The 27,574-nt window shown below is 41.7% G+C and overlaps 1 protein-coding gene across 2 annotated transcripts; it reads left to right on the top strand.

Annotated features, from left to right (window-relative positions):
* The first annotated feature begins 68 nt into the window (after nt 1-68).
* LOC120729751 (large neutral amino acids transporter small subunit 4-like) lies at nt 69-26,541 on the top strand. 2 transcript variants are annotated; one of them, XM_040025620.1, is made up of 15 exons: nt 69-257; nt 2,271-2,493; nt 6,593-6,812; nt 6,903-6,958; nt 7,116-7,192; nt 16,309-16,401; nt 16,593-16,726; nt 17,147-17,358; nt 20,251-20,394; nt 20,504-20,521; nt 20,753-20,879; nt 20,962-21,094; nt 21,463-21,536; nt 22,983-23,106; nt 23,206-26,541. In XM_040025620.1, the coding sequence occupies exons 2-15, from the start codon at nt 2,334-2,336 to the stop codon at nt 23,365-23,367; spliced, it is 1,734 nt and encodes a 577-aa protein (XP_039881554.1). In that variant the 5' UTR covers nt 69-257; nt 2,271-2,333; the 3' UTR covers nt 23,368-26,541. The 2 variants fall into 2 exon arrangements, with proteins under 2 accessions (XP_039881554.1, XP_039881562.1); XM_040025628.1 differs by lacking the exon at nt 20,504-20,521.
* The last annotated feature ends 1,033 nt before the right edge of the window (nt 26,542-27,574 follow it).

Here is a 27,574-nt window from a genome sequence, read left to right as displayed (position 1 = left end):
CAATGGAGAGGCTCTGTTGTTTGTGTACCGCTGCTGCGCTCATATAAAACAGGAGGCGACGACCCCCGAGAAGGAAAACTGAGAACTGAAGAAAGCCAGGGGGCACCTGGCTGTGAGCTGTCACTGCTGCCCCGCGTCTCTTCCACCGACCGACGCTCTCACCCGCAGAGGCGGATTTGACTGCGAGGACCGAGCCGCTCAGCTGAACCCCCCCACACCCACGCCACCTCCAAGACCCATAGACGCGCGCGCTTCAGGTGAGTTTCGCACCACAGGATGCTCTGCAGACACTGCTCCCCGGGAAAGAGGCTGCACATACTCTGAGAGGACATGATCTGTGACAGGCGGCGTGTTGCAGTGTCCTCCTTCACTCACAGTGTCTCCGCTTTGCTTAAAGGCTGTTGAGAGGAAGCTCGAGCTGCAACAGCCGTGACTCTCTCATCAACTTCATCCAGCCTCTCACTGTGTGTCAGTCATTTTCCATCCGCGCTTCGTTTTTTCAGCGCTTTTTTACAGCAAACTTACAACTGATATGATAACACAGTCCATATTTACACAGGCACTCACACACACGAACATACTTAATTTTCCTCTCTTTATTAATCATTAATAACCAAACTGTTATTAACCAAACTGAAGGTGCCTTTAAAGTACTGGTTCGATTTATGGTAAAAGTAATGTGACGGAAGCTGCTGTCAAGAAGCAAAGTGATAGCGGGGATGCTTTGTTTTGGAGGCTGTTTGTGTCTAGTTAACTGTCTTTGTTTGGGCATGATTACGGCGGTTCCCCCTGAGCTGTTGTTGATACTGAACAGCTGAGAGCTTCTGGCTGAGATCGGCGTCAAGTGCTGAAGCCTAAAGTGTGCAGACCCGGAAAATCAGGCGAAGTGGTTTTCAAAAATAAAAGCAGCAAGAATGCGTCGAGCGCTGAGAGCGCGCGGCTGAACGCGAACGCGTTTTATATTGAAATTCAAAACCGGAATAGGAATATAATGTTCTGTGTCGCGTGCAGGGGGCTAGAGATGTGGATCGAGGAAGGTGGAGGGGGTGTTTTGTGCGGATGCTTTTAGTCCAGTTCAGACCAGTTCTAAGGCTTCTGCTTGTTCATCGCAGTGTTCTTTGTGTCATTGTTCAGTACGACAAAGCTGTTGCTGAGAAATGCACAAACTTCTAATGAACTCTGGTCTGTGTGTGTTCAAGCTATATTAGCGTATTTTCACGGTCGTTAGTGTTGGGGTCGTCGAGTTAGGCTATCTCAAGTTTATATTCACACAAAAATGCGGACAGTAGGTTTAAAACGGTCTTCTTTCAAAAGATGACTGTCTAAGATGAACAAAGTGAAGGGAACAGATAGGTTATGTGTTCCAGCCAGATGGAGTTTTTATCTGGTTATTAAAACAAGTACAATTACACATAATGTCGCTCAGTATTATCAGATAAATGTTGGCTGGGTGTTCGTAATAAATTCATTTCTGTATGTTTGAATACATTTCCAGTGAGTATTTTTTGCGTTATGACGTTCGCCTCTGTAACGGTGCACACTGCACTAACAGCTCCTGTTGAGAAGCGCTCGCGCTGAACACCAACCAGCAGCAGCTGAGTCTCGCGCCGCGCTGGTTCGAACCGGCTGAGCTTGCGCTGCATTCAATTGAAGTGGGATTTTCGGACCACGTTTGTGACAAAGGGTTGCCACACAACCCCAAATAAAACGCCTCACGTTTCAGCAAAAGCAGAGGAGAAGTCGTGTCCTGTAAAGGCATTTTTTATTTTAAAACTAAAATAAAATTTAAATCTTACAGTTTCCACGTCAAAACTTATACAAACAACATTTTCAAAAATGTAAACACCCTCTGCTGTGTCCTATTCGGGTGGAATACAACAGCAACCTCACGTGTAGCTGCTGTACAAACAACCAATAAGGGGAGACCTGTTGTACCCTGGAGTCAATCAGATATGTCAGGGGGAGACAGTTTAATATTTATAGGAGGGGTTTGCTTCTCAAATGTCTCAGCCGTTTTCAGTTTGTGACTGTCTTCTCGATCACAACCGTCCTCAGTGGGTTAGAAAAAAAAGACCTGTACAGAATATGGATCCAGGAATCATCTAAAACACTTGCAAGAGGTCATATTGTTCAAATATTTCATAATGTTAAAGAACTACATGAACTAGACTTAACGAAAATAATTATAAATAAACCTGTAAGAAGTACCTCACCATGGGTATAATTTCTGGTTGTCATCTTGTCTCTGCTGTCTCTATCTTATCTTCCAGGCTTAAGCAGCCCTCCTCATATTCGGTCAGGTCTAGCACATTGCTACCTCTGATCCATCCAAAATGGCTCCTACTCTGGCCACGGCCTTCTCCCGCCGCTGGTGGATGGCGGTTACAGCAGTCATTGAGAACCTGCTTTTCTCTGCTGTGCTTCTTGGCTGGTCGTCCCTGCTCATCATGCTCAAGTCGGAGGGCTTCTACTCTTACCTGTGCAAAGGACGAGGTGAGTCTACTTTACTGTAATTGGGTTATCATGTGTGGTTTTGGTGAGGGGGTTGTTTATTTGGAGTCCTTGAGCAAATGAGTATCTGCTGAGGGCCCCTTTGACCTGTTTTAACAAAAACACATCAAATTCATTCATTTTCCATCCTTTCTTCCTTTCTGCATGACGATCCCCTGAGCTGGTAAAAAACTGAAAGCCCCAGGACATTGATCTGAACACTCAGGTGTACTTGCTGTTCCGCTGCTGTGGAATTATGCAGAACACATAAGCAAGTGTGCAAACCTTTTTGTAGAAAGTACCCATGTTTTATCTTACTTTGGCACCTCATCCTCAGCAGGAGCAGGACCTTTGAGAAAAGTGCCTGCCTGCATATTGGCAAACAAGAGCTTCTCATTGATCCAACAGTTGGCTTCTCCTTGTGGAAAACGGGTCATTATGGTGACAGCAGCCTCGGTCTGAAAAACCCTCGAAAGCATCCATAAAGTGCTCCTGCACAACAATGCCACAGATGCATCAGAGATGGTCATTTTGTTGTTATTTGATTCTGTCTCCTACTCTGTGATCAAAGATGATACAGTGAGCTGCTGTACTGAGAGGGTTATTATTTGGTTATGAAAGATTGCCCTGTTTAAAAAGCAAAAAAACCCAACCAGATGAGGACAGTGGTTCCTCCATCCTAGCATTCGGTAATCAGTGCTGTCCACAGAAACAGTGTAGAGGAGGTGAAATGTAACAGCATGCTGAAGAGAACTGGCTGCTTCATCTTCATCATCAGGGATTGCGTTTTTATCCATTGCAGCCCGCCTGTGAAGGAGACCATTCATCCCTTCATTCTCCACAGTGATCATCAGACAGGCTGCTCTATGTCTTTGTCTCTTTGATCCTCTGATTGTATCTTCCTCTGTGTATTTCTCTCTTTGTATCCTACAAAGCAGCAGCTGCGAAAGCCTTGCAGGGTTAATATGTGCATATAAAGCCTTTTTTAAATCAATTTAGCTCTGATAATTCTCTTTCTCTGACTGTTTTGCTCGGGTCATTTCCTTATCTGTTTGCTCTGATTAAGCTTTAGGTATCGCTTACTGTTGACTCAGCTCCTTCCACAGTGACCTGACCTCTGGCACATCAGTGTAGCCCCACACTTTTTAAAAACCACCCATTATTGTGTTAAATCTGCATTTTGTTTTTGTTTTTTTACATTTCACTTCAATTGTGAGAAGTCTGTGAGTGAAATTAGGAGGAAAAGGCATTTTCCTGCAAACAGACGCCCTGATGAGGGAGGAAAGGGGTGCTTTAGAGACTTAAATATGAAGGCACAGTGTAAATGTATCATTCTTTGTGTGACTGATATTCTATTTGAATGAGCTGTTTGTTCAGTTTGCGCATATATCTCACATCAAATCATAAAAATAGACAGTTTGTGTTCCTAACCTTTGGTGTTTCTATGGTGTGAAGTGACCAAAACAGCTTTTTTTTAATAGTTTTATTGTTTTACTCCGAAGGAAATCATGATTTCAGTACTTGAAGTAGAGTGCTGCTGCTCTGTTTGTATTTTACCTGTTGAGGCTACATGGGTAGGTGTACAGACTTGTAACAATCACTTGACCTTTGCATAATAACCACATCCTTACACGAGCCACTGATCACAAGAAGCACAGCCTTCCTAAGAGGTCACTTCTCTGTTTTTGTGTTAATACAGCTGCTGTAGCATGGTTGTGGTTTGTGGGCTCTAGAGCGATGTTTCTCTTCATGCTCTCCTGTCAGTTGACTCTTTTAGTGATAAGCTACGTTTCTTGGTAAACAGTCAAGCCAAAAGAACGGTGCTCTTAGCACATTGCAGTAATGATGAAACCAAATCACTTTGTTGTAGATGAGACTGTTTGACATCCTTTGTATCCACAGTAGGAGTTTATTAAACAAAAGGCCATGTTGAGAATCTTAGAAGGTTCCTGTGGTGTTGAAAAGAACACTGAAGAGCGGTGGACGTATGTGACTTATCAGAAAGACGTTTTCAGAGAAGGGGAGTTGGAGCTTTATGCCTCAGTGTGTTTGCGTGGACATGTTTCTTCCATTATTGACTCATGTTTGCTGTGGCCATTTGATTAGTCAGCAGTAGTTGGGGCTACTGGAGGACAGATGCTGCTATCTTCTTTCACAGTCAGCACTTAATGCTCTTGTCTAGTTGATGTGAAATACCTGCCTGGGAGGCAGAGCACATAATCTATAATTGACAATATTAGATGAAAAAAAAATTATTTTCAGATGTGGTGCCCATATGAAAGACTCTATTGACTGTTGTGATCACCTTACTTTACTAACCAGATGTGTTTCTTGCTACCAGGCAAGGCCAGCAACAAACGTTAAACTGCAGCAGTGGCAATGTGCAAAGTCATCTGACTTCCCCACCTGACTTCACCCTGTCGGGTTGTTAGCATAGCTAGCAGGCTGAACGTTCATAGACAACTGGATCTTGTGCATTGTTATCAAAATAAAAATGATCTCTTTCATTTTATAGGACTGTTGTTGTTGGTTATAACATAATCAGAATCAGGTAAACTTTATTAATCCCAGAGGGAAATTGAGTTGTCACAGCAGCAAATATACAGCAAACATCAAGAAGATTACTTCGGGGGTGCCTCTTGTGAATCTTGCCCAGGGTCTCAACAAATTTAAGAACCGCCACTGTTATTAACACTATAGGTGCCATTTAAAATGTATTCAATGTAATATCTTGGAGTTATTCGTGGTTCCCAGTGGATGAATCAGTGTGGCTTTTAATTTCACATATGTGTACTGGCTCTTTTTTTTTTTTTTTAAAGAAAAATTTTAAGATTTTGAGATTGGAAGCTTAATCCCAAACTGTAGAAACAGCAACCAAGGAAATGCACTGTTGAGTTTATCCATTTACTCTAAATCAGTATGATGATGATGCACCCTACCTTGTGGGAAGATCCTACTGTGTGTTTCATTAATTCAATCTATATTGAGGATGCGTTTGAATAAAATGTATCACATTAGAGGTGGAAGACATTTAGTAACATCTCACAGATCATTCCACGTTTGTGCCCTCGTGCATAATCGAGCTCTTCTGCATGTGTTTAGCTAAAAGCAGCCTCTGGAGCTCAAGTGTCCTTGTGTTCCTCAGTGAATGAATGCACCAGCATTAGAATGACCCTGCAGTCATCAGATATTCATTAAGCCACGTTACCTTTCACCTCCTCTCATCACAGGGTGCATGCCAGTTTTTTCTGCACCACTCTGCCTTAAATATGAAATAACAGCTTTCTGTTGGTCTCAAACCAATGCCTAAGGGGTTTGAGACCAACAACAACACATCCGTCCTCCCATCCTCACTTTTCCCTTGAGTAGAGCTCAGTGACACACTCTTGTAACGGGAAACAGATTTCCAGTTCTGTTTACACTGAGTGTGCAGAGGCTTCAGCTGCTGTTGCAAACTTGCCCGCAGGACTCAAATAAAGAAAACACTCAGATGACTTTCTTTAAAGCTCCCTCCTCCACATATGAAGTATGTGGTAAATGCTGATTTGACTTGTATTGTTTTCCTTGCCTAATCAAAGACGAGTTGCTTTCCTCAATCAGTGCTCCTCTGTGTCCTCTGTCTATCTGTCTGACAACAGCAGAGTTTACCCAACAGCAGCGGTCTTATCGAGCACAAGGACAAAAATAGACTCCACATGAACTCAGTGGACTGTGTTTACCAGTAATTCACCAGAGGAGGTAGACTGATTAAAACTGTTACAGAGTTGCCCTGCACCATGCAGGGGGTTCAGTTTGGGTCTATTTCTGGTACTTGTTTACCCTGTATTGGGTTGTTTACTTGACCTTTGAATGAGTTTCCTGGCTTTTTTGATCAGAAGCTCAGCTCTGAGAGGGGAGGGGTGGCTGTAAAAGCTCAGTATTCCAAGAACAATATCAGAAATAAGCTCTGAAAAAGCAAGCAAGTGTTCATTTCAGATCTCACCTCTAGAAATGTCTAGAAAACTGTGTCATCAGGACCTTAGCCTTGTTAGTCTTATGTTGCAAAATGGAAATACTGGAAAAAAAAGTACATAAAATTCTGTCTGCTCTTATTTCCAACCAGAAAACAGCTCCAGCTTCAACTTCTCCAACACATCCACCCCTGCAGCCAAAGGTGCAGAAGAAGAGTACTTGGAAATGAACAGCTGGCCCATCTGCAAAGACCAGGATGAGATGCTGAACCTGGCCTTTACTGTGGGTTCCTTCTTGCTGTCAGCCATAACTCTGCCCCTGGGTATTATCATGGACAAATACGGGCCGCGGAAGCTGCGACTGTTGGGGAGGTGAGCCCATGAATCCTGCTGTCTGTTGGATAGTGATGGTTCTTTTCTTGTCCAACCTATTTTTCATAGCCAACTGCTTTGTCTTTCCAGTGCCTGCTTTGCCTTCTCCTGTCTTCTCATCGCCTATGGTGCCAGAGACCCCAACAGTACGTACCTCTACCTGTGTCACATACATCTCATTACATTATCACGGCTCATATGATGTATTAATGCTAATTAATCAGATACAGTATGTGAGATTCGTCATGTGTTGGCCTAGTAAGTCGGTCTAGTAACATCTGCGTGTGTTGCTTTCTCCGGTAGATCTGTCCATCCTGATCTTCTTCGCATTGGCATTGAATGGGTTTGGAGGCATGTGCATGACCTTCACTTCACTGACGGTAAGAGATGCTTTACGAAGCTCACATATTGGGACATACTTAGCTTTGGTCTGAAGCGCTGCTTCATTCCTACTTCTCCACAAGTCTTGTTTTTTACTGGGCGGTGACTCTCATGATTGGGACATAAAACTGCATGTATATAATCAGCAATCAAACAACAACAAAAAATAACTACATTTGCCCCAAAATAAGCTTTTGAGAACCCTTTTTCCACTGGACCTTTAGCTTTCACTTCATTGCTGGGGAATTCTTCCTTGGTATGGTTTCAGCATTTGTTCACTGTTGAGTCTCTCTCTTATTTGACTTGGTAGTTGCCTGCTGAGGCTGTAATCTGTGCAGGCCACTGTGTGGTTATAATACATTCTGTGAATGAAATGTTATGACTTGAACAGTGCATAGAGTTTTAAACATGAAACCTTCGGTCACGTTATCAGGATATCCTTCATAACTCATCGAGGCACGCTGAAGAATCCCGTCACCCTGCGAAATGTCTCATAGCTCTACAAATAAAGTGTTGTGGAATACCTCAGTGCTTTTCATTTATTAGGACAACAACCTCATTTTTCAAGGAAAGGTAGTGCTGCCAGCTTCTCCGCAATCCGACACTAAAATCTCCACTTCGTTGGCAATTACATGTAGTTTGTTTCCTCTCTGAATGACAGCCTGTACTAAATATCAGTGAGCCACAACATTGTGATATCTGGAGAAATGAAAAGGTATTAAAAGGGGAGATGGAGGAAGAGAGTGAAGTGATGGCTTCAGACGTGCATACAAAGAAGTGAGGGGCAGAAAGATGGATGCATTCGACAGAGGAAACATTTAAAAAAGATGGCTGAAGGAAGAGCTGGAGAGAAACGGCTGACAACAGACTGCTTGGAGGAGAGGGATAAGAGGTGGTGTGCAGATAGGAGAAGGGTGGTGAGGGATGCAGTGACTGAGGATAGCCAGTGGTCAGGATGACCTCATCAGAGAAAGTGCTGCATCACAGGAGAGGACACGTGAGCAAGAGAGTTGTTACAAGGCAGAGAGCAGTGATCTATTATTCACTCCTGCTCTGGCTACGAGCCAAATAAAGACCTCTCCTCATTATTATTTCATCCACACAAGGACGTATGTGTGTGTGTGTATGTGTGCAAGCGCGTGTATCACTTTGTTGCTTCATGGTAGCTACAGTATTTCTCTTCCTGCCTGAACAGCCGAGGTGGACTCTCTCAGAAAGGGCTCAAACAGGAAGTAGCAACAGGAGGGTAGTGTGTGTATGTGTGTCTGTCTTCTCCACCCATGCTTTTCCATTTCCTTTCCAGGCTGTGTATTAGGACCCTGACGGATACATGCACTAGCTGTTCAGCTGGTTTTATCTTGCTGCACTCCTCCCTCCACACCCCCCACACACACACTAGTCTGAGCCCGGCTGTTTTCGTCTTCTCCTGTTTCAGTTTTAGCTGCTCTCACACGACCGTCGAAACTGTGTGTGTGTGTGTATGTGTGTGTGTGTGTGTGTGTGTGTGTGTGTGTGTGTGTTATTTTAGCTGAGTTACCGCTCCCTGCAGGTCCAGACAAACATTTCAGTTATACTGCCACTTCTGTGTGTGTGAGTGTGTCTGTGTCAGGGTGTTTGCAGAACTTAAAAAGCACATAATCGATAGATTCAGAAGGTCGTAGAAGATTTTTAAAACTTCTAAATTTAACCTTTTTAAAATTTTTATTGGTCCATGTTGCTAAGAAGTATTGAAAAATAAAACCTAATCATAAAAAAGTGGAGCCCCTGTAATTTAAATTGGTCAAATGCTGGGGAAACTGAGAAAGAGGCAAATAAAAAGTGCTGCTGTGTGAATGCTTATGTTTCCATTCTCTTTTTCCTGAAGGTCTGTGTGAAGGGTTGTGAGAGGAAAACTATAACCTTATTTTTCAGGGCGTGGAAAGCTCTCAAGCTGCATTTGGACTATCATAGGTCACCGAAACTCCTCAGGCCACCGTGACCTGTGCCATTTCCCCACTGTGTATCTGTGCATGTTCCCAAAATCATCCCCTTCCTCTACTGTTTTACGTTTCTTTTTAGTCTCTGTTCATTTGGCTTCTCCCCTTCTTACTCTTTGTCTTTGCCTCAATTCTACATTCTACCAAAACTCTTTGTCCCAAGCTGTCGATGAAAACAGGCAGTGAAGGATGAGCACAGGAGACAATAGAGAGGAAGGGAGCTGTGGTTAATAATGACTTTCTCTCTGCTTACAGTCTTGACTTGTAAGCAGTTTCATGTTACAAACCCCTCTACATACATATACATATACATACTGTAAAACCACACCCACAGGCACACGCCAAGCTCCGCCTCTTGTTTTTGTCTGGCTGGTGGGACATTTCGTATCCCACCCTGTTTGCTAAGTTTCAATCTGAAGCTCTGCTCAAAAATCTGCTTTTTGTCCAATGTCTTGAATGCACAGACTGTTTCTCTATCTGAAAACACATTTATTTACCAGCAAGCTCTCTGACTTGTGGTCATAGCTGCGAAATGTAAATGTTCTCTTCACTGAGTCACTTTCCAACTTTGAGATGTGGCTAAAGGAGAAACGGGGAGTGATTTCTTCTGAGTTGGACAATGTGTAAAGTGCACACACAGCACTTCATTCCACCCGTTGAAGTGATGGGAGTTGTAACAAAAAGCAGTAAGATCAGGCTGGAGTGAGATGGAGGAAGCACAGTATACTATATAAATTGTTTACAGCACAAAACGTAGGGGAACAATGTTGGAGTGAAAAGGGTCAGGAGTTATTCAGTAATGTGAGATGGAAGCTGGCCAGACAGAGCAGCTATCACTAATATCGAGTGTTACGTAGCGACATGAATGGTCTGATCGGGGTGGCTGAGGGGCTGGAATGACTGCAATGTTGGATCTTAATGTTAGCTCAGAGACATCCCCACCCTTCCAAAGTCATATTTCTGGTGGAAACATTGCTGGCTTTGTTTTTTGCTGGTTTCACCCCTAAATATGTTTAGAAAAAGAAATTGACTTCTAATAAGCGAGAGAGCGAGATGACGTCAGGTTGAATGAAGTATGCCTTTTGGTGTTTGTCATCTGGTGTTTGCTGTTCTTATGGCCCACTTGGCTGCTCTTTATGACTATCCTGTGTTTCAGGACAGGACCAGTCAGAGCTGGTTCTCAATGGTCAAGCAGCATCAGGGTGCTGAAGTTTCCACTTGCTGCAGCAAAACCCTCTTCCTCCTTTCATTTCTCTGTTCTTTCCTCTCAGAGGGCTGAATCGAATTTTCTCTTCTTTTTTTTCTGCACGAAAAGACTCAGCATATTTTCCCACTCCTCACCCAGACGTCTTTGTCACTTCACACTGCCTTTTTCATTTCAGTTTTAAACACTCAGCGCAAACAGACACACAGACACTTACTCCTGGTGGCGTACAAACTATGCGCAAAAGTGTGCCGTGGCCAAAAAATTGCAATGACAGAATGTTTGCACAGTCCAGTGATAAGACAGTAGATGCAGACTGTAGTCTTACTCAGTTGCCTGAGTCAGTCTTGCCCGAAGCCCCTCTGATATATAATCAACAAACACGTAGAGTCTACTTATTATGTATAAGTGGGTCACAGCTCCTCTGTTTGCACTCACTACATTCAGCACTGTCACCAAATAACAATGAGTGAGCGCTGTCCAGGTTACAGCGCGCCTGTGCGTTTGTTTGAAGCAAACATTATTAAAAAAAAAGTTTTACAGTATTGACTCACACAGGTATGCTAGCAAATCTGTACTGTTGTCATAAGGTAGAGCTAAATGCTAATGTTAATATTTGCTAATAAACAAGTAGTGTTAAAGTGTGTTTAAAATTTAACAGCTGAAGCACATCGAGTATTATGGTCGGGGTTTTTTCGGGCAATTTTTCTAAAGATTTATGATGTTACATGCCTAACATAAAATTATTTTGGGAATACTGTTTTTTCTATTTAAACCTTTTCCATTTGGGTGTGTTAATAAAAAAAAATGGTTTTAAATCACTGATGATGGCAGATTGTTTATTTAAAATGTTAAACGTTATATTTTTCTACAGGACACAGACTGAAATGTATCCATCTAACTTGACTCTGTTTCATTACCTTTGCTTACATTATCCATTGCAAACTCCTTCAACTTTGCTCAGATCTGTTTGCTGGTCTTTTAAGTGCTGTACTAAATTGGAAAGCTCAGTAACATTGTTTGCACATTGCCTTTTGCAAATCAAATCAGGATGCCCCCCTGGTCATAAAACACTTCTTAGCCCATTCCGCCTGCCTTATCAACAAAATAGGGCAATGCTAACGTGGCCGCTGCATAGGTCCCCAACTTCCATGTGTAGTTTTTGCTATACTTCAGGATGTAAGGATAGACAAGAACACTTGCCAAAGGTAACTACTATACTAAAAAAACACAAGAATCAAGAACCAATTCCAGTTATCCAACTGATTTAAACCCTATGCTTCTAGCCCATGCAATTTCTTTCATCAGTGCTAGCCTGTGTTGTTGAAGTTGTGCGTGGCTTAACAGTGATGCTAAACTGTTAGCATGCCTTTAAATAATCCACCTGTTTGTATCAAGCCTCAGTGATAAAAGGGTTGTTCTGATGCAAAAAAAACAACCTCTGTAGTCCTTGAGGCTAGCCAAAAAGGAGCATTTGTCAAAGAAACATTTCTTTTCACTCACATAAATCACACTGATGATATTGACAGCTTGCTGAAATGATAAGTGAAATGATAAGTTATATGGATACCCTTCAAACAAAAACCCAAACGCCCACTCTTTGCTTTCATATTTGTGTCTCTAGATATATTGGCGTTTTATAGTTGTCTTTATGTTTACGCCATTTATTAAGCACGTGCATTACCAAAAAAATAAATAAAACCCACACACCTGCTGAACCCAATAACCAGTCCCTGATCTCTTATCTCCAGGTCACTGCTCTGAAGATAAAATAGACCTTCAGTGGCTGTTCAAATACAGGGCCCATCATCTATGTGTGTACTTTGTGCAGGGATACACTGTGACCATAGAGCTAACAAAAGGGCTATTCAGGGACGAAGCAACAAGAGCGGTTAGTGATGGGTGTTATTACCTTCAGAGAGGTATAAGGTTGCTCTCAGTCTGTTCCTGCACCACTCACAACAGAAATGAACACAGCAAGTGTGATATTTGTGATGACGTGGAGATTAGAAAACTAATAGAAGTAGTAAGGGATTAGCAAAGCCTGTATTTAGTGAAGCAGAAAGGTGAGGACAGAGGTGAAATTTCCAGAGCAAACACTGGGAAGGTGTTGGATCAAGAACTACGTGATCACATACTGTACCTTGAAGGCCGAGAAACATAGGCAACACATTCCTCTGATGATTAGAAAAAGCACCAAAACAAGCGGCTGTTCTCTGAAGTCAGGTCTTACAGGGACTGGGACTGAAAAACACACACAGATTTTTAGCTAGCTTAACAAACATCTGTTGGATGGATTGCCAAAAAGTGTTCGGCAGATATACTATATCCTATGGCTGACATTTAAGAGTATGAATACAATTTTCAAGCCATTATCTATCATAATTAGGTTGTAAATATTATCTGTCAAGTTGGAATTGCAACTAAAACATTTTTATGAAAACTCTCATGTCATCTGACTTGGTGTTAAAAAGTACAGAAGAGCACAGTACAGAACAGTGTATATTCTCATGGCCCTACAATATTATCATATGTCCAACAAAGTGTAAGGGTACATTAATAAGATGGTTAATGTACAAGCACATAACAGGGGAAAAGATTCAACTGCATGCACACTGCAGAGTTCCAGATTTACCTGTTTATTGCACCAGGAAAAACATGATGTTTCAAGACCACCTAGATTTATATTCACGATGGATATAAATCTAGGACAAATAAGAAATGAGCAGATAGAAAAATTAAAGATTTAATCTTACTTGCGGCAGAAATGGGCTAAAATCTATTGTATTTAAAAACATTCATCTGAAGCTAGTGGCTAATTTAAATCTGCAGTCCTTTAGCAGATAGACACAAAACACTAGTACAGCTCATGTAAACAGTATTACAAAATACAAGGTGTTACCTATTCTTATCATGTTATGTTATGTGTATTTGCAGTGTTGTGGGATTGTGCACAGAGCTTCACAGAGCAGTGAGCCTGCATGAAGAGTCAGCTGCTTTTTTATCACTTTCATAATCAAGAGCTGGTTCATATATACAGACTTAATGAATCCCCTTTGAGAAAAATGTGTGTTTATACTGCGTCACAAATTTGTGATCACAGGAGCATACTTTTGTCTGTTGTTGAGAGGCCATTTCCAGTTACAGTGTGTCTGTTAGCACGTGAGGCCACAGCTGATTCTTTGGTCAGTCTGCCTGACTTAAGTGTTATTGACTGCAGTTACGGAAACTCTGCTATCTCTTCCTCATCGAGCCCGACACCTGCTTCTCCCATCGACGCACCCACCCACACTTTGTCCTCACGCTGCTGAACCCATTAATCCCTACTTCTCCTTTCATGATTAGCAGACCAAACCAGTTTGTGACATGTTTTTGGAAAAGAGTGGTCTCAGCAGCTGACTCTGACTAAGAACTAGAGTCAGTCACAGAAACTCCCAGTGTGACGTAAGCTTGTTTTGCTCAGCAGTATCACAAGCACTAGATCTGTTATGTTTCTTTTTTCTTTTTTTCCCACTGCTTCGGGCTTGCTACCATTCACTCACGTGATTTTGTTTTCTCCCACTTTCCAGTGTGCTCACCGAAGTTAATGCCAATGATAACAGTTCCGTTCACCAGACAAAAAAGGTGAATGGCAGAAAAGTCAGGGACTGACTTATCAACACTGCAGTGGGCTTGTTCCTTTTTTAACTGTACTGAATATTTGGTAACTGAATGGGGAGCTATTTATTTGAACTAGGGATTAAGGGCCTGGATTAAAATTATTTATTAGAGAATCTGCCCCCCAGAGTGATTTCTGTTGTCCTTAAACACCCTGCTTGTAATGAAATAATGGAGGATTACATTGAATTACTTTTTCCTTGATAATTTCCATTCAGTTGTTTAAATCAAAGCTCTTCCCATGATTTACAATATAATAACAGAACTCTTGCAAAAGTCTGGCATAAAAAGAGCCATCATCACAGGCCAGAGTGAGGAAGTGCTGCAGCGTCAGCAGGGAAATCTGAACCTGTTGACTGCATAGATTTGTGAGCGGGCTGCCATCATCGTGACACAGAATCTGCTGAGACGGGGATCTACGTGTCCTCTGTCTCTTCTTCACCAAGCGAGCCAAAGGTCAGCCAACTTGCCCCCTTGTAGCGCAGGAATTTGGGGGGGGCTTGTTGTTTTGGATGACCTGGCTGGGGTGTAGTGATTTTTTTTTTTGTAGCTCACCTTTGCTCCAATTAGTGCAGGGAGTAACGTCCATATGGGGTGAGGGGGTTCGAGCAGCTGGCTAACAAGCTTCGCCCCTGTGGCGAGCACAGCGCCTCAATGGACGGGTGGATGGACAGATGAGGACAATGAGAGGGGAGCTGGAGGGAAGCGCCTCCGCTATTTATGACCCATAATAACGCTTTCAGTGATGAGTTACAGTCAAATTTTGAACTCCCTGCCCATGCTTGTTCACTGCGGGAGCTTCCTTTCAATGCTTTTGACTCTAGAGTTTGATTTCCTCTCTCCTATATAGCACTTTGAATCCAGATGGCACAGATGAACTCTGACCTACATCAGACCAGTCAGCCACATGGTGCTCTCATGTTCACACTGTTTTTCACTTCCTCAAGACGGCTGTTTACACTCTGAAGTTACCTAGTAAAGGAACAGGGCGTACACTTATCTCTCGTCAAGAGCTGAGTGTCATTATGCAAGACCCGAGCTTTTTTGTCTCTGCTCTTCTGCAGATCTCGGAAAAAAAAACTCATCAATGCAGGCAGTACAGATTGTGCAAATACTTGGTGGGGACAAGACTATCACCAGTCAATATTTGTGAGCAGCAGATTAAACTATTCGCCATTTGTATGCAGTGTGCTGCATTCTTTCACAGTCAGTGGCCATTTGCAGGTCTAAGTGGATTGAAGGACAAAATATGACAACAAAGATTATTGCGCAACCTAATATGCTGCCCACAGAGCAGAAATGAAGCTAATCCAATTATAGATGGGTAATAGATGTCATTTTGGCTGCAGCAGCTCCACTGCTGTAGGTTAATGGGCTGTGATACATGTAAGTTTAGTTCAATGCTGTAACTTTTCCTGATCAGTACAGCCTGTTTCCTCAGGCACCAATTCAAGTATAAAGTAGCAAATGCTAAAATGTAGCATAGCATAGCGGTTTGCTGAGATTAGCCCACATGAGCTAATATTACTCACAGTGAAAACAGATTCATGGTGTGCTGTCATTAAAAACTTTCATTTGCAGCAGAAGACATGAACAGTTCAGCATTTTGACCATCTGCCTTTACAAATGTGGAACGTGGACGACAGGGCTGAGCACGAGCTCTATAGAAACAAGTATTATATTGCTGTAAAGAGACATGCCTGCCTGAATGTACTTGAGTGGTGGATCACGGGGAATAGTTCAGGGCTTTGCACACGCATGTAGTAGTTACTAGTCACAGGGTAGTCACACCTTACGCTGCTTTATCTTCTGTTTTGCTTTATATGGGACTGTTATTTGGAATCAGACAACTTGAAAGTAGCGACTGAGCCCTTACAGATATTAGGAAAATGTTTGGTAAGTTTATTTCTCAAGCGAGTAGATGGCTGTTTTGCATTTGATTTCTAAAGATCCAGACTTGTTTTTGCAATGAGAGGAGTCGCCTCCTACTGGGCACTTTTCACACTCGAAAGCCTTCATCTATAACACAGCTAACGAGAAAGCTGTTTTATCTTTGTTTTTGTTTCGCAGTTTCTGCATGCTATGGATTATTGATTATTTTTTGTCCTCCTTTAAGCCCCTGGCCACTAGTTTTTGATAATGTAAATCATAGTTAGGTGACATAAAGAGGTCAAGCTTGACTGCTTTGCTTCTTATGAGTCTGTGGACATTTTGTGCATTTAAATGAACTTGGTCTTGCAGTTAAATGTGTAAACTGATCTGGCTGCTCTCTTCACAGCTGCCCAACATGTTTGGAGATCTGAGGTCGACCTTCATTGCCCTGATGATTGGATCCTATGCTTCCTCTGCTGTCACTTTCCCTGGCATCAAGGTAACTTACAGTCACTCACTTACTGTGGCTGATTCTTGATTTACTTTAAACATCCACGTGTCCTCATCCATGACTGAAAGATTTTCCTAAAGGGCAATATTAACTCAGAAGGAATAACCCTGCAACTGGAGAGTGTGTTATTGATTCTCCATTATGATGTTTTTGTGTGCGTCCCATCTTCCTGCCTGTAGGTGATCTATGATCTGGGTGCCACATTCATCTCCATCCTTCTGGTTTGGGCCGGCTGTGCCTGCCTCGTCTTCTTGAACTGCTTCATCAACTGGCCTTTGGAGCCCTTCCCTGGCCCAGAAGACATGGACTTCACGTAAGACAAACAGGCATACTTAGTCTGGCATGCACACAAAGCCGCATAAACATATGTGTAGCTTCCAGCTATTGTTTTTAAGCAGCCACTGCAGTATTATTAGCTAAGCTCGAGTTATACCTGCTTGAAAAAGGATTCTGACTGAGCCTAGGGATTCTGGATTTTCCAAAGAGATCCCTGCTTTACCTCATACACACTGCAAGATTGTATACACGTACAAGCGCACACACTTATGTGCAGTAAATCCCAAAATAATGCAGTGGAGACCAAGTGAGCCCTAAAGGGGAAAGACCATAAAACCAGATGATTGGCCTACTTTGCTCTCATTCACCTGGATCTTTTAATGTTTCCTTAGCCTGTTTTCCTCTTCCTTTAGGTGTCTGCTTACATTTCCCCTTCTTTCTTACTTTCCTTTCTCAGGGTGAAAATCAAATTCAGCTGGCTGGGATTTGACCATAAGATCACCGGGAAGCAGTTTTATCGGCAGGTGACCACAGTGGGACGCCGTCTGAGCGTAGGCCATGCCATAAAGCAGCAGGAGGCACCCTCCAAAGAGCTGTCCACACAAGAGGCCAACAAGCTGTGCCTGTCCACCGTTGACCTGGAGGTGAATTGCAAGAGTCAGGAGGAAAGTAAGTCTGAATATGCTCTAACATCTAAAGTCTGTTATATAAAGACAGGATGAACTTAAAATAGAAACTAGTTGAATTGGAGCAACAGTTATGTTTCTTGAAAGACTGTAAAAGCCCATTCACAGTTTTTAGCAGTGGCTTTCTTTGCCATCTGGTCGTCAAAACTGGAATCTAAGCAAGCTGCCGACAGAATATAACTGCTGTCTGTAAGAGGAAGAAATCCAAAAACATGCACAAGTCAGCACAAGTGTAACTTGTGATCAAATTAGTCATTCTTGAGTAGATACTAGCTTATGAATATTCTCACAACTCAAAAGTCAGTCAGTTGGTGCAGTTAGACTTGAAACGAACTGAGCAAAAGAGGTGCTAAGTGTGTTAGGTTTGCCAGTAATCAAGTCATAAAAGTGTATCTCTTCTCTTTGAAAGGACTGATGCCAAGTGGAATCCCACATAAATAAAATAAATCCCACTGATATGAAAAGTAAAGACTTGAATTCCATTGTTATAGTGTAGTGTAAGTGCAAAGTGTTATAGAACTTTTAAAAATTAACTTAATGTCCTTACTGTGTGCTTTGAATCATAAATCCAAGTTAAAATATAGACAATAGACTTATTAATATACTTAAAATTTTGTAATTTATTTTGGCAATGAATATTATTTACATAGAATATTTAACAATAATGTATTTCAAATGAAGTTTAAAAGTGTGAAATTTTTTAAAAAAAAGGCTAACACTTCTGTTAGTTTTTACATTTTTAAAATGTGATAACACTGTATGTAGTGTTTTAGGTTGGTTGGCAAAAAATATCACATCCATGCTAAGGTAACCTCTGTTACCCATGCACTTTTTCAGTCCCTCCTGGCTTTCCTAACAGGGTCAGGGACTCCCAGTGGGAGAGTCTTGTCACACCTCTCTCGGTCTCTTTGGTACCAAACGGACCGTGGAATCGGTTCAGACCCTGTTCTTAGAAAGGGGCTCAGCAGGTGTGTGTCGCGCTGGCAGGGAGCCCTAGAGAAGCACTGCGGTGGACTGTATCAGCCATTACAGTGAATTTCTGACTGTGTGTGTGTGTTTGGAGTGCATTCAGGATGCCCGTGGCTGGTTTCATAACAGCTGGACATGTTGGGATGTTTAAAGAGGCCCATATTACACCCTTGAACACAACCTTGTTCCTCTCTCTGTTTGCTGTAAGTTGAAGCAGCTGTGAGGGTTGCAGAGTACATGCATCTTAGGCCTTGGCCTATTCCTCCTGCCTCCTCAGATATAAGGATCAAGGTCGGATTCAAATGTTTGTGTTTTCTGTTAGGAATGCACTTAAATCATGTATCTGGACCGGCACAGTCAGCACTTGTTTAGTATGTTAAGTACACTTTGTACTAGAGCTGTAGACAGAGAATGAAGGCCAAAGAACTTTTTGTAAATATATTGGTAGATTTTGTAAATGTTGAAATGAAATATAAGCTAGTTTTAGATTAACAGCTGTATTCTCTTATAAATTATTTTAGTGCTCTATGAGCATTTTCAAACAATTAAGTCCAGGATAGATACCTGTTGTTGAAGACAATGAACCCATCTGCTTCATCTGGGTACCCATCATTAGTTGGTGTGTCCGGGGTTTCTCTGTATGGACAGCTGTCCATTTTCCACTTCTATCCACAGCATTCATTAATGATCAACGTTTCCTAGAACCCGCTTTCCTTTGAATCCTCCAGACGTTCATTCACATTAAGATGTCACCATAACACCTGGGTGCCAGTGGGAAAATTTACATGTCAGTCTCATCCGTTCCTCTCAGCCAGTGGAGTTTTCCATCTGTTTAGAAAGTGAAAAGAGACTCTGCATGTTTCACCATCTGTACTTTAGATGAAAGTTTGTTGGTGCTGATAGTGGAGGCTTCAAACAAGGTCATCATCATGTAGGTTGTTTGTCAGGATGCTATGAATACACTCGTACGTTGCTATTTTTTATTGAAATGAGCAATCTTTTTTTTCTTTAAAAAAAATCAGTTTCCTGGAAAAGTTGTAAACATCACAATCGCTGTTACAGCAGTCTGACATCTTCGGCTGCAGTGAATTACCTACTCATCCATTGTAGTGATTGTCATGAAATTTGGCAGACGTCGTAGTCTTGCCAGGATGAATTGTAAAGACTTGTAAAAACAGGCCAACATATCAGTCAGTCCGGTACATTCAGAACTAATGTACATCACATCAGCCTCAGCTGTGCTCCTGTTTGATTAGCAAACATTTGAATGCTAACATTAACACTCAGCGAACCAGCAATGAACTTAGAGCCTGATATAGGTCGATATTGACTGATACTGGCCTAGTTGACTGATATGATATGAATAGCAATGAGAAAAGAAACAAATATGGTAAATACATCTCTTGGTATTGGCTCGGGATTTTAGTGCATCCCTGCTAGCGCAGTAAGTTATTTTCATAAAGTGGTAAACAGTACACCTTTATGCTGACTCATTATGCAAATTAGCACAGTCATGTTGGACTTTCATCTCAAAGCACTGCTGTGCCTAAAGTCATCCTCAGTGTACCACAACTTAGGCCTCATATATTTTATGATTTTTTTTTTTTTTTTACCACTGAACACTTGAAAACTGATTATCATGTCCCACAAGCAATGAACAGTTGATCTTAGTCCTTACATTCACTTTTGCTCTTAGTGTTCCCTACATCGTGCACAGATAAAGTTGATTTTGCAAACATCTTCTGATGCAGGCAGTGTCATAAAAATAGATCATAGAACTTTCTGCTCCATAAAAGGATTTGGACGTTTCCCTAAATCTCCTTATCCAATATTTTTGGTTAATATCTTTGTGGTATATTAACACAGTGATTTGATCTCACCCTGACTTCTCTCATTTCCTCTGCAGCTCAGAGCTTCATGAAGAGTATCTTCAGTCCCATCTTCTTGCTGAGCCTTATCACCATGTGTGTGACTCAGCTACGCCTCATATTCTACATGGGAGCCATGAACACTATCCTGGAGTCCCTAACAGGCAGAGACCTCAGCACAGGTGTGTGTGGTTGTTAGTGTGTCAAGCTATACATGTTTTGAGAGTGGTTGCGTTTTTATCTTTAACACCTCTTTGACATCTCTGTCATGCTGGCTTCCTGCTGTTGCAGTGGAGAGGATGGAAGTGGGTAAGAGACCTGAGGCCACACTAGCAACCCTCTGCCCCCCTCCCTACCCTAAACTGTTTGTCCACTTTTTTGTCTAGAGCATGACCCCGCCCCCCCAATAACTCCATGACATCTGCAAACTGTTTTTCCATTCCTGTCAGTGTGCACCACCCTCTGATGTCTTCATACTGTTTACCGGATGTTCACCCTGAAACCGTATTAACGCTGCCTCTGCCGCTGTTTGTCTCCTAGTGAGCGTGTACACCTCCATCTTTGGCGTGCTCCAGCTCCTGTGTCTGGTCACCTCTCCTGTCATTGGCTACGTCATGGACTGGAAGCTTAAAGACTGTGAGGATGAAAACGACAAGAGCACCAAGAGGTCAGTGTGCACGCTAAGGAAGAACAAATAATTCTATTTTTCTCAATTTTTTTTTTAATGTTTTCTTCTTTTGTTCTATCAGAGAGCCTGGGCAGCCCCGTCGCCCTGACAAACGGATCCAGAAGATCGTCAATGCCACCAGAGCTTTTATCTTCACCAACATACTCCTTGTTGGCTTTGGAGTCACCTGCATCATCCCCAACCTCCCACTTCAGGTATGCAGTAGGAGGCTGGGGGAGCCATTTTATTAAAGTGTTTAGGTGGTGTGGGTTCACGCTCCTCTGCATGTGCTGCTGCTGTACGTCTCCCCTAGAGGGAGACTAAACACTGCAGAGAGAGAGAGAGAGAGAGAGTGATGTACATGATATTCAAACCACTCACATGGCAATGCAGCGGCTGATATTTCTAAGTGATGTGGAGCCACCTAATGGACAAAAATGTTGTTGCAGTTTATTTTGTTCTCTCTTGAATCTCATTTGTCAAAGACAAACCCTTTTGTTTTTCAGTGAAAACCCAGCAGCTCGGCCCTGAGCATGTATTTACTGTAAAAATCTTTCTTTTCCTCTTTTCTCTCCTACTTCAGGTTGTCTCCTTTGTCCTACACACTATTGTGAGAGGCTTCATCCACTCTGCAGTTGGCGGGCTTTACGCTGCTGTGTAAGTGTGTGACATGTTTAAAAGATGATGGCAAACCAGTAAGGAATCATGCAGCCTAATGCTGTCCTACACTAGATACAGAAAGTGACTAAAAATAAGTGAATTTTAGGCATTTCTTCTTCTGTCCTTCTGTGCCAGCAATCACCCTTTTTGGTCAACTTTCCACAAGATTCTGGACATAAAGCCTGTGGGCCAGAATTGGTCCAGCAAAGACAAAATGAAGGAGGGCATAAATTTTGTCCCGCTTTTCCTATTAATAAAGACCCCCTCCCCCATTGCCATTCATACTACTAAATTAAGATAAACAAGTGATAGAAAATTTGTCTACTATAAAAAGATGTCTTCTTTTTTAACACTTTTTACCACTGTTAAAAAAAACATTTTATGCAAATTAACAAAAACTTTATAAAACTGTATATTTTATATTTACTGGGCATTCTGGGCAGTGTGCTATGGGATTTATTTTTTTTTTGTAATTTTACATTTTACCAGTTTTGATAATTTCTCTGATTCTGCCACTTAAGATTAAAGTAGGCTGTATATAGCCCACAATGCAACATGTTTTTGACATCCCCGTATTAGAGCAAAAAAAGAAGTCCACCACTGCTGTTAAGCGATGAAGTCTGGCTCGCAGTCACATGTTCTTAGTATTTAACACTAAACTTTCACACTACAGTTACTTTGGTCAAAAAAAACCCAACTATCATCTAATGTTTGAAATTATAAACAAAAAAATGTATTCTGAAAAATGTAAAACAAAAGCTGTCAAGCTAACCAAATCTGATGTGAAAAAAAAAAAAGAATAAAACTGTCTTCACCTAAAATGGATTCTGTTTATAAATCTGTTAAAACTGGAAAAACAGTTTCTTGCTTATAGATATTATATTTGCAGTAAATAGCACTCCACATAATTAAAAATGGACTATAAGCATGTAAAAGAAGTGACTATATATATGTATAGACATTGCATATTTATTATGGAGATATGCAAATGGATATTATAATTACGTAGTTGAGGTGAGGTGTTCTCACACTTTGACCTGTAGCAGCCACATGTTCTTGCCTGTTGACCTGCGACTGTGTGCAGGGTGATAAGAGTTAAAAAATCTTATGAAAAATTTCCAAATGACTGCAGCTGGAGATTAGCTGACACTGCCGCATTTAGAGAAAATGATGATTGGGCATTTTTCTTGGAATGAAATAAAAATACCTTCCAAAACATTTCCTCTGAGTTGCAAGAACAGTATTATCCAAAATGAGCCTACACAGGATGTGAATATTACATAACAGTGTGTCTGGGGGCATGCGATATATAACTGGCTGTGAATTTGTTTTTAATTTGACTCACTGTAAATTGATTTAATGGGCCTGATAGTTCACTCAGGTTAGTTATGTGACAAATGTGTTCAAATTTCCCATATGACTCATGCTGTTTATCCCCTGCAGGTATCCATCCTCTCAGTTTGGCAGCCTGACAGGCATGCAGTCTCTGATCAGCGCTCTGTTCGCCCTGCTCCAGCAACCTCTCTTCATGGCCATGGTGGGACCCCTGGAGGAAGACCCCCTATGGGTAAGATGATGCACATATAGAGATATTGGCTTTAAAGAGTGTAGTATTCAAAGTTTACCATATCATTCTATCTAACTGCTTTACTCACGCGGTGCCCAGGTGAACGTGGGTCTCCTGGTGCTGAGCATGCTGGGTTTCTGCCTGCCCTTCTACCTGCTGTACCACAGCCGCCAGCTCCAGCGCCTCCGAGACGAACGTGACAAAGATCCCAAGATCTACGTTAAGATGAACAACGGCAGCACGCCCGAGGCCTGCGTGTAGATGGGCATGAAGACGATTTTTACAAAGTAGATGAGCTACACTAAAGATGGAGGGGACTGAGGTCACGTTACTGTGGGACATGTGACGAACGAATTCACTCTGAGACCGCCGCACCTCACACTCACAAATCTTACATTCCGCATGCTCACACAGATGCACACACTTCCACCATCATACTGACACCCATATGTGACTGAACACCACTGTGACACCTCCTTCACCCTCTCTGTGAAGAACCCCTAACACACACACACACACACACACACACACACACACACACTCTTTCCACATGGAGAGCTTTCAGTTCCTTGACTTCACCCGTGAACTGAGGAGAAAACTGACTAAAGGGAGAGAAAAGAAGCAGCTGCTTCAACCTCCCCAAAGGTTCCTCCTCTCTCACTTTTTTCTTCATGTCTGCCATTTTGTATTTCATGCTGGTTTAGCTTCTCCTAGTCCTACTTAAGAGACCACAGGAGAAGAAGATGCCAAAACAAATGTTAGTGGCAGTGTTCAAAGGTTTTAGACATTTGCTTTATGATTGCCCAGGATGGTCTGGTTTTTGTTTCGGTGAGAAGAAGCACACATACTCAGACCCACTCAGCACAGAGATGCTGGGCCACGGCATCTCCATGCTCTCTTGTGCACAAGGGCATTAACTCAATAAGAACCCACAGACAGCAGCACTGGTAGCAGTTTAGATGGAAACCTGGACAGGTTTGAGCTCAGCGCACGATACATAGCCTCAGTGTGTGCGTGACTGGGTTAGACACACACTGCATGATGCCAGCGATGGTGCTGGTCCTTTATTACTGTTGCCATTATTTTCTTTTGTTTTGTTTCTTTGTCCATATGTTTGAAATATGTAACCTTTTTTTGTATTTACTTGCAATATGATCTCGTGTGTTAGGTGTTTATTTCTTTTGCATGATCTCAAGCTATTAAGGTGGAAATGATTTTAGACATATTGTGTTTTCAAAGGTTGGTGTGGTAGCTAGGTGAATTTTAGGATCTTGATTGGTTGTAGCAATAAGTCTTCAGCGAGGTATAACATGCTGAAATCCAGACAGACAGGACATTCAGTGGACTGCATTTCCAAATCACAAAAAGGTGCTAGTTTAATCACAGAAATGTGTCCGTTGCATTTGCTTTAAGGCACTGTTAAGGTCATCAGATTACCAATTTAAGGCATGTTCCAAAGAATCAGTCAGATTATGTTTTGCTTGGTATCACTTCTGCTCGGTCACACAAACTCTGGGATTCTTGAATTCACCTCTTACAGACAAAGGGAGATTTAGCTTGATGGTAGCAGAGTGAAACAGACACAATCTTCCAGCTTCTGAGGAAAGACACCAGCGTTCTGAGACTAAGTACAGACAATAAAGCAGTCTTTGTCTTTCAAGCAGAAGCCCAGAACAGAAGCATGGAGTGTGTAGATGATGGAGCAGGGAGATAATAATTCAGTCTGCTGTCCTCAAATGTCATACAGAGAAGCTCCTCTGACACGCCCCGCCCCCAATTTGCAGTACGGTGACAGAGGCACATCCAAAGACAGCCTCATGACCCTCAGAGTTCCTCACTGTGATAGGGGTAGTGGATCTGGGTAGCATTTAGCCCCGCTCTTCCTCCCATCTAGCCATCATCCATTCATCTATCCTTTCATCTGTGCTACCTACTCAAGCACACCTTAAAATGTTTACTGACAGAACTGAGAGACAAAGCTCTGCAGCCATCATATGCTCCCAGCGAATGACTTCATTAAGACAAGAACGGCACACGATGCACTTTAGAGCCTCTAAAACGGACCTGCCTGTCCATGTATCTATCACACAGTGCATGGCTGCTTATGGATGGTGCATGATGCAAAGAATGTAGACTGAACTTAAAATCTAGATTTGTAATTTACAATTCAGTTATTTTTGTATAATGCCCTTGCTTCACACGTTCCTTTTATTGCCTTTTTGTGCTTGGACAGTGGGGCAGAGACTCGTCTTTCAGTTCTGCAACCTTCACAGGACGAACCAGTCGCAACAATCTCATCCTTGATGAACTAATTAAGGTTTAAAGAATCAGTAGAAGACTGTATGGGTTAAAGTTGGTGCAGAAATGATTTTAGTTGGATGATAGGGAAAAAGTGTGCATTTGTAATTAAAGGTGTTTGCATCTCTTTATCTAACTGAATGGTGGCCTTTTTGGTCATATATTACAATCCTGACTGACTGTATTTCCATAAATGCAGATCTTATTTCATACATCCACATGTCTTGTTGTTTGGAGCAGTTAGCTAGCACAAAAGGTATTGGATATATCAGACCTGAACAGATCTAAATATTTATCATTCTGCCATCTTTATTTGTATTTTGTAAATTCAGATCCACACAAAGACAACCTCTCAATAACAGTTTTGTGCTTGTGGGATACAACACAATGGATTTTTTTTTTAAATGGAAATGTAAAGAATGTAAAGTCAGTGCTCATATCTTCACTTACAAATGTACAGTTTTATTTGTGGTACAGTTGTCCTTCATATGATTAAAGCCCTATCTGGACTCCATAGAGAGTGCCTCTGGTAGCATGCTGGTGTTTCCTGTAACTTAAAGAAGTGTCCTCTGAGTACAAGCTTGTGCAGGAATAACATCACATGTAAATGTCATGTGAAGACAGACACTTTGTGGACGAGTGAGTTTATTTTTTTCACAAACTGTAAACCAATCAGCACTTTTCCTTCATCGGTGTACCTGAAACACCTCACCCCATCCTCCCGGCATCCTCACCTTCATAGCTTAACCCGAACCTCTGATAATTGGAATTGGTTTATTGATCGATGTATTGATGTACTTATTTGTTTTTTTTTTTCTCATGATGAATTCCCAGACAACCTTTCTGTGTGTTGTGTTTTATGTCACTGTGTACTGATAGAAAATCTAGATTGGAGCTAAAACTCTGACATTTTTTTTTTATCTACCTACCATGCTTAATTTTAGTTTTTCTGTCTTTTATTACGCTTCTTTGCCTCTGATGTTTACAAGAATGTCTTTGTATTGTCTTACAGTGTATGTTGGTTTTTCTTTTGCCTTGTACCACAGTATAGCCATTGTCTTGGACTTTCCAACAGATGCTATTTCAACTAAAAAATAAAAAAAAATCAATATATGAAGCAAAATAAACAATAATTTGTACTGCTGTGTCTCTTATTTCCAGTGGCAGAGATGTGCAGGTACTACAATATGGAAGCTTGTGGTATCTGCAGTTAAATAGCATAGCAGGAAAGAAACCACCCGATTTCGAAGTAAAGCAACAGAGAGTCAAGTCTGAAAGCAAACCTGTTGAGCAGCAGCAGTGAAAACAGTTCATTCACAACAGGTTCAACCTGAGTTAGCTGTTCCTCTCTGTACTGGTTAGACCACACTGGGCGTTGACACACACTCCACCCACTATGAAGACAAGGAAATGTACATTATTATCGGATACTTGGTGAGGTATAATCAAAGATCTAAATGAAAAAAACATACAAGCAATCATGAGACTCACTAGAAAATGTCTCAGTTATGCACCATCTATTTGCTATTAACACATGCGGACACATCTGTTAAGTTCACAGAAATCAGTGTGCCATGCATAGACAGTAAAGATGAGCTTTAAAATGTGTGAAAACGTCCGTTTTGTGGTTTCTGCTTCCCACCAGAGCTATTAAACTGATACCTACCCCATTATTTTACAAATTATTATTTGACTGGTTTTGATACCGGAACAGAAGCATTGACAGTAGCAGAATAGTTACAACAACAGACATTCAACCTATAAGCGTGCACCGCTGCAAAGTGCGTAAGAAAGTAAACGTGTTAGATGTTGACAGTTTTGTCACATTCACTAATCTAATCTCTGTTTACATAATGCTCAGTGACCTTGTGGTTCCTTTGAGAGCTCTGTGTTCAGTATAGTGTGGAGCATCCACTGGAAATTGAAAGGTGCCTCAATGGAAATTTTCATTTCTGTTCTTTGCCTTCAGGAGTTGAGCATTTTTAACATTAAACTGAAACGCTTATTAAAAATGAACCAGTCATACAGACATGAATAAGCTGCTGTTTTGCTATGATGTTATATTATACTGCAGTCTCTGTTTTTTTTGTGTTTGATTTTTGTGTTTTAATGTGTGTTTAATGTGTGTTTTAAAGGCCCCAACTAGGGTCATTGCAGATTAGCTCAGGCT

This window comes from Simochromis diagramma, unplaced genomic scaffold (genome assembly GCF_900408965.1).
Source record: "Simochromis diagramma unplaced genomic scaffold, fSimDia1.1 OVJJ01000348.1, whole genome shotgun sequence".
In the NCBI taxonomy this organism is placed as follows: domain Eukaryota; kingdom Metazoa; phylum Chordata; class Actinopteri; order Cichliformes; family Cichlidae; genus Simochromis; species Simochromis diagramma.
This window is presented reverse-complemented; position numbering and strand designations above follow the sequence as displayed.

What these genes read in the sequence shown, in the direction of transcription:
- LOC120729751 (XM_040025620.1), top strand. Translation starts at nt 2,334, where the DNA reads ATGGCTCCTACTCTGGCCACGGCCTTCTCCCGCCGCTGGTGGATGGCG. An exon ending in TTACCTGTGCAAAGGACGAG is followed by an intron (nt 2,494 to 6,592) that starts GTGAGTCTACTT and finishes ATTTCCAACCAG; the next exon opens with AAAACAGCTCCAGCTTCAAC. An exon ending in TGACCTTCACTTCACTGACG is followed by an intron (nt 7,193 to 16,308) that starts GTAAGAGATGCT and finishes CTCTCTTCACAG; the next exon opens with CTGCCCAACATGTTTGGAGA.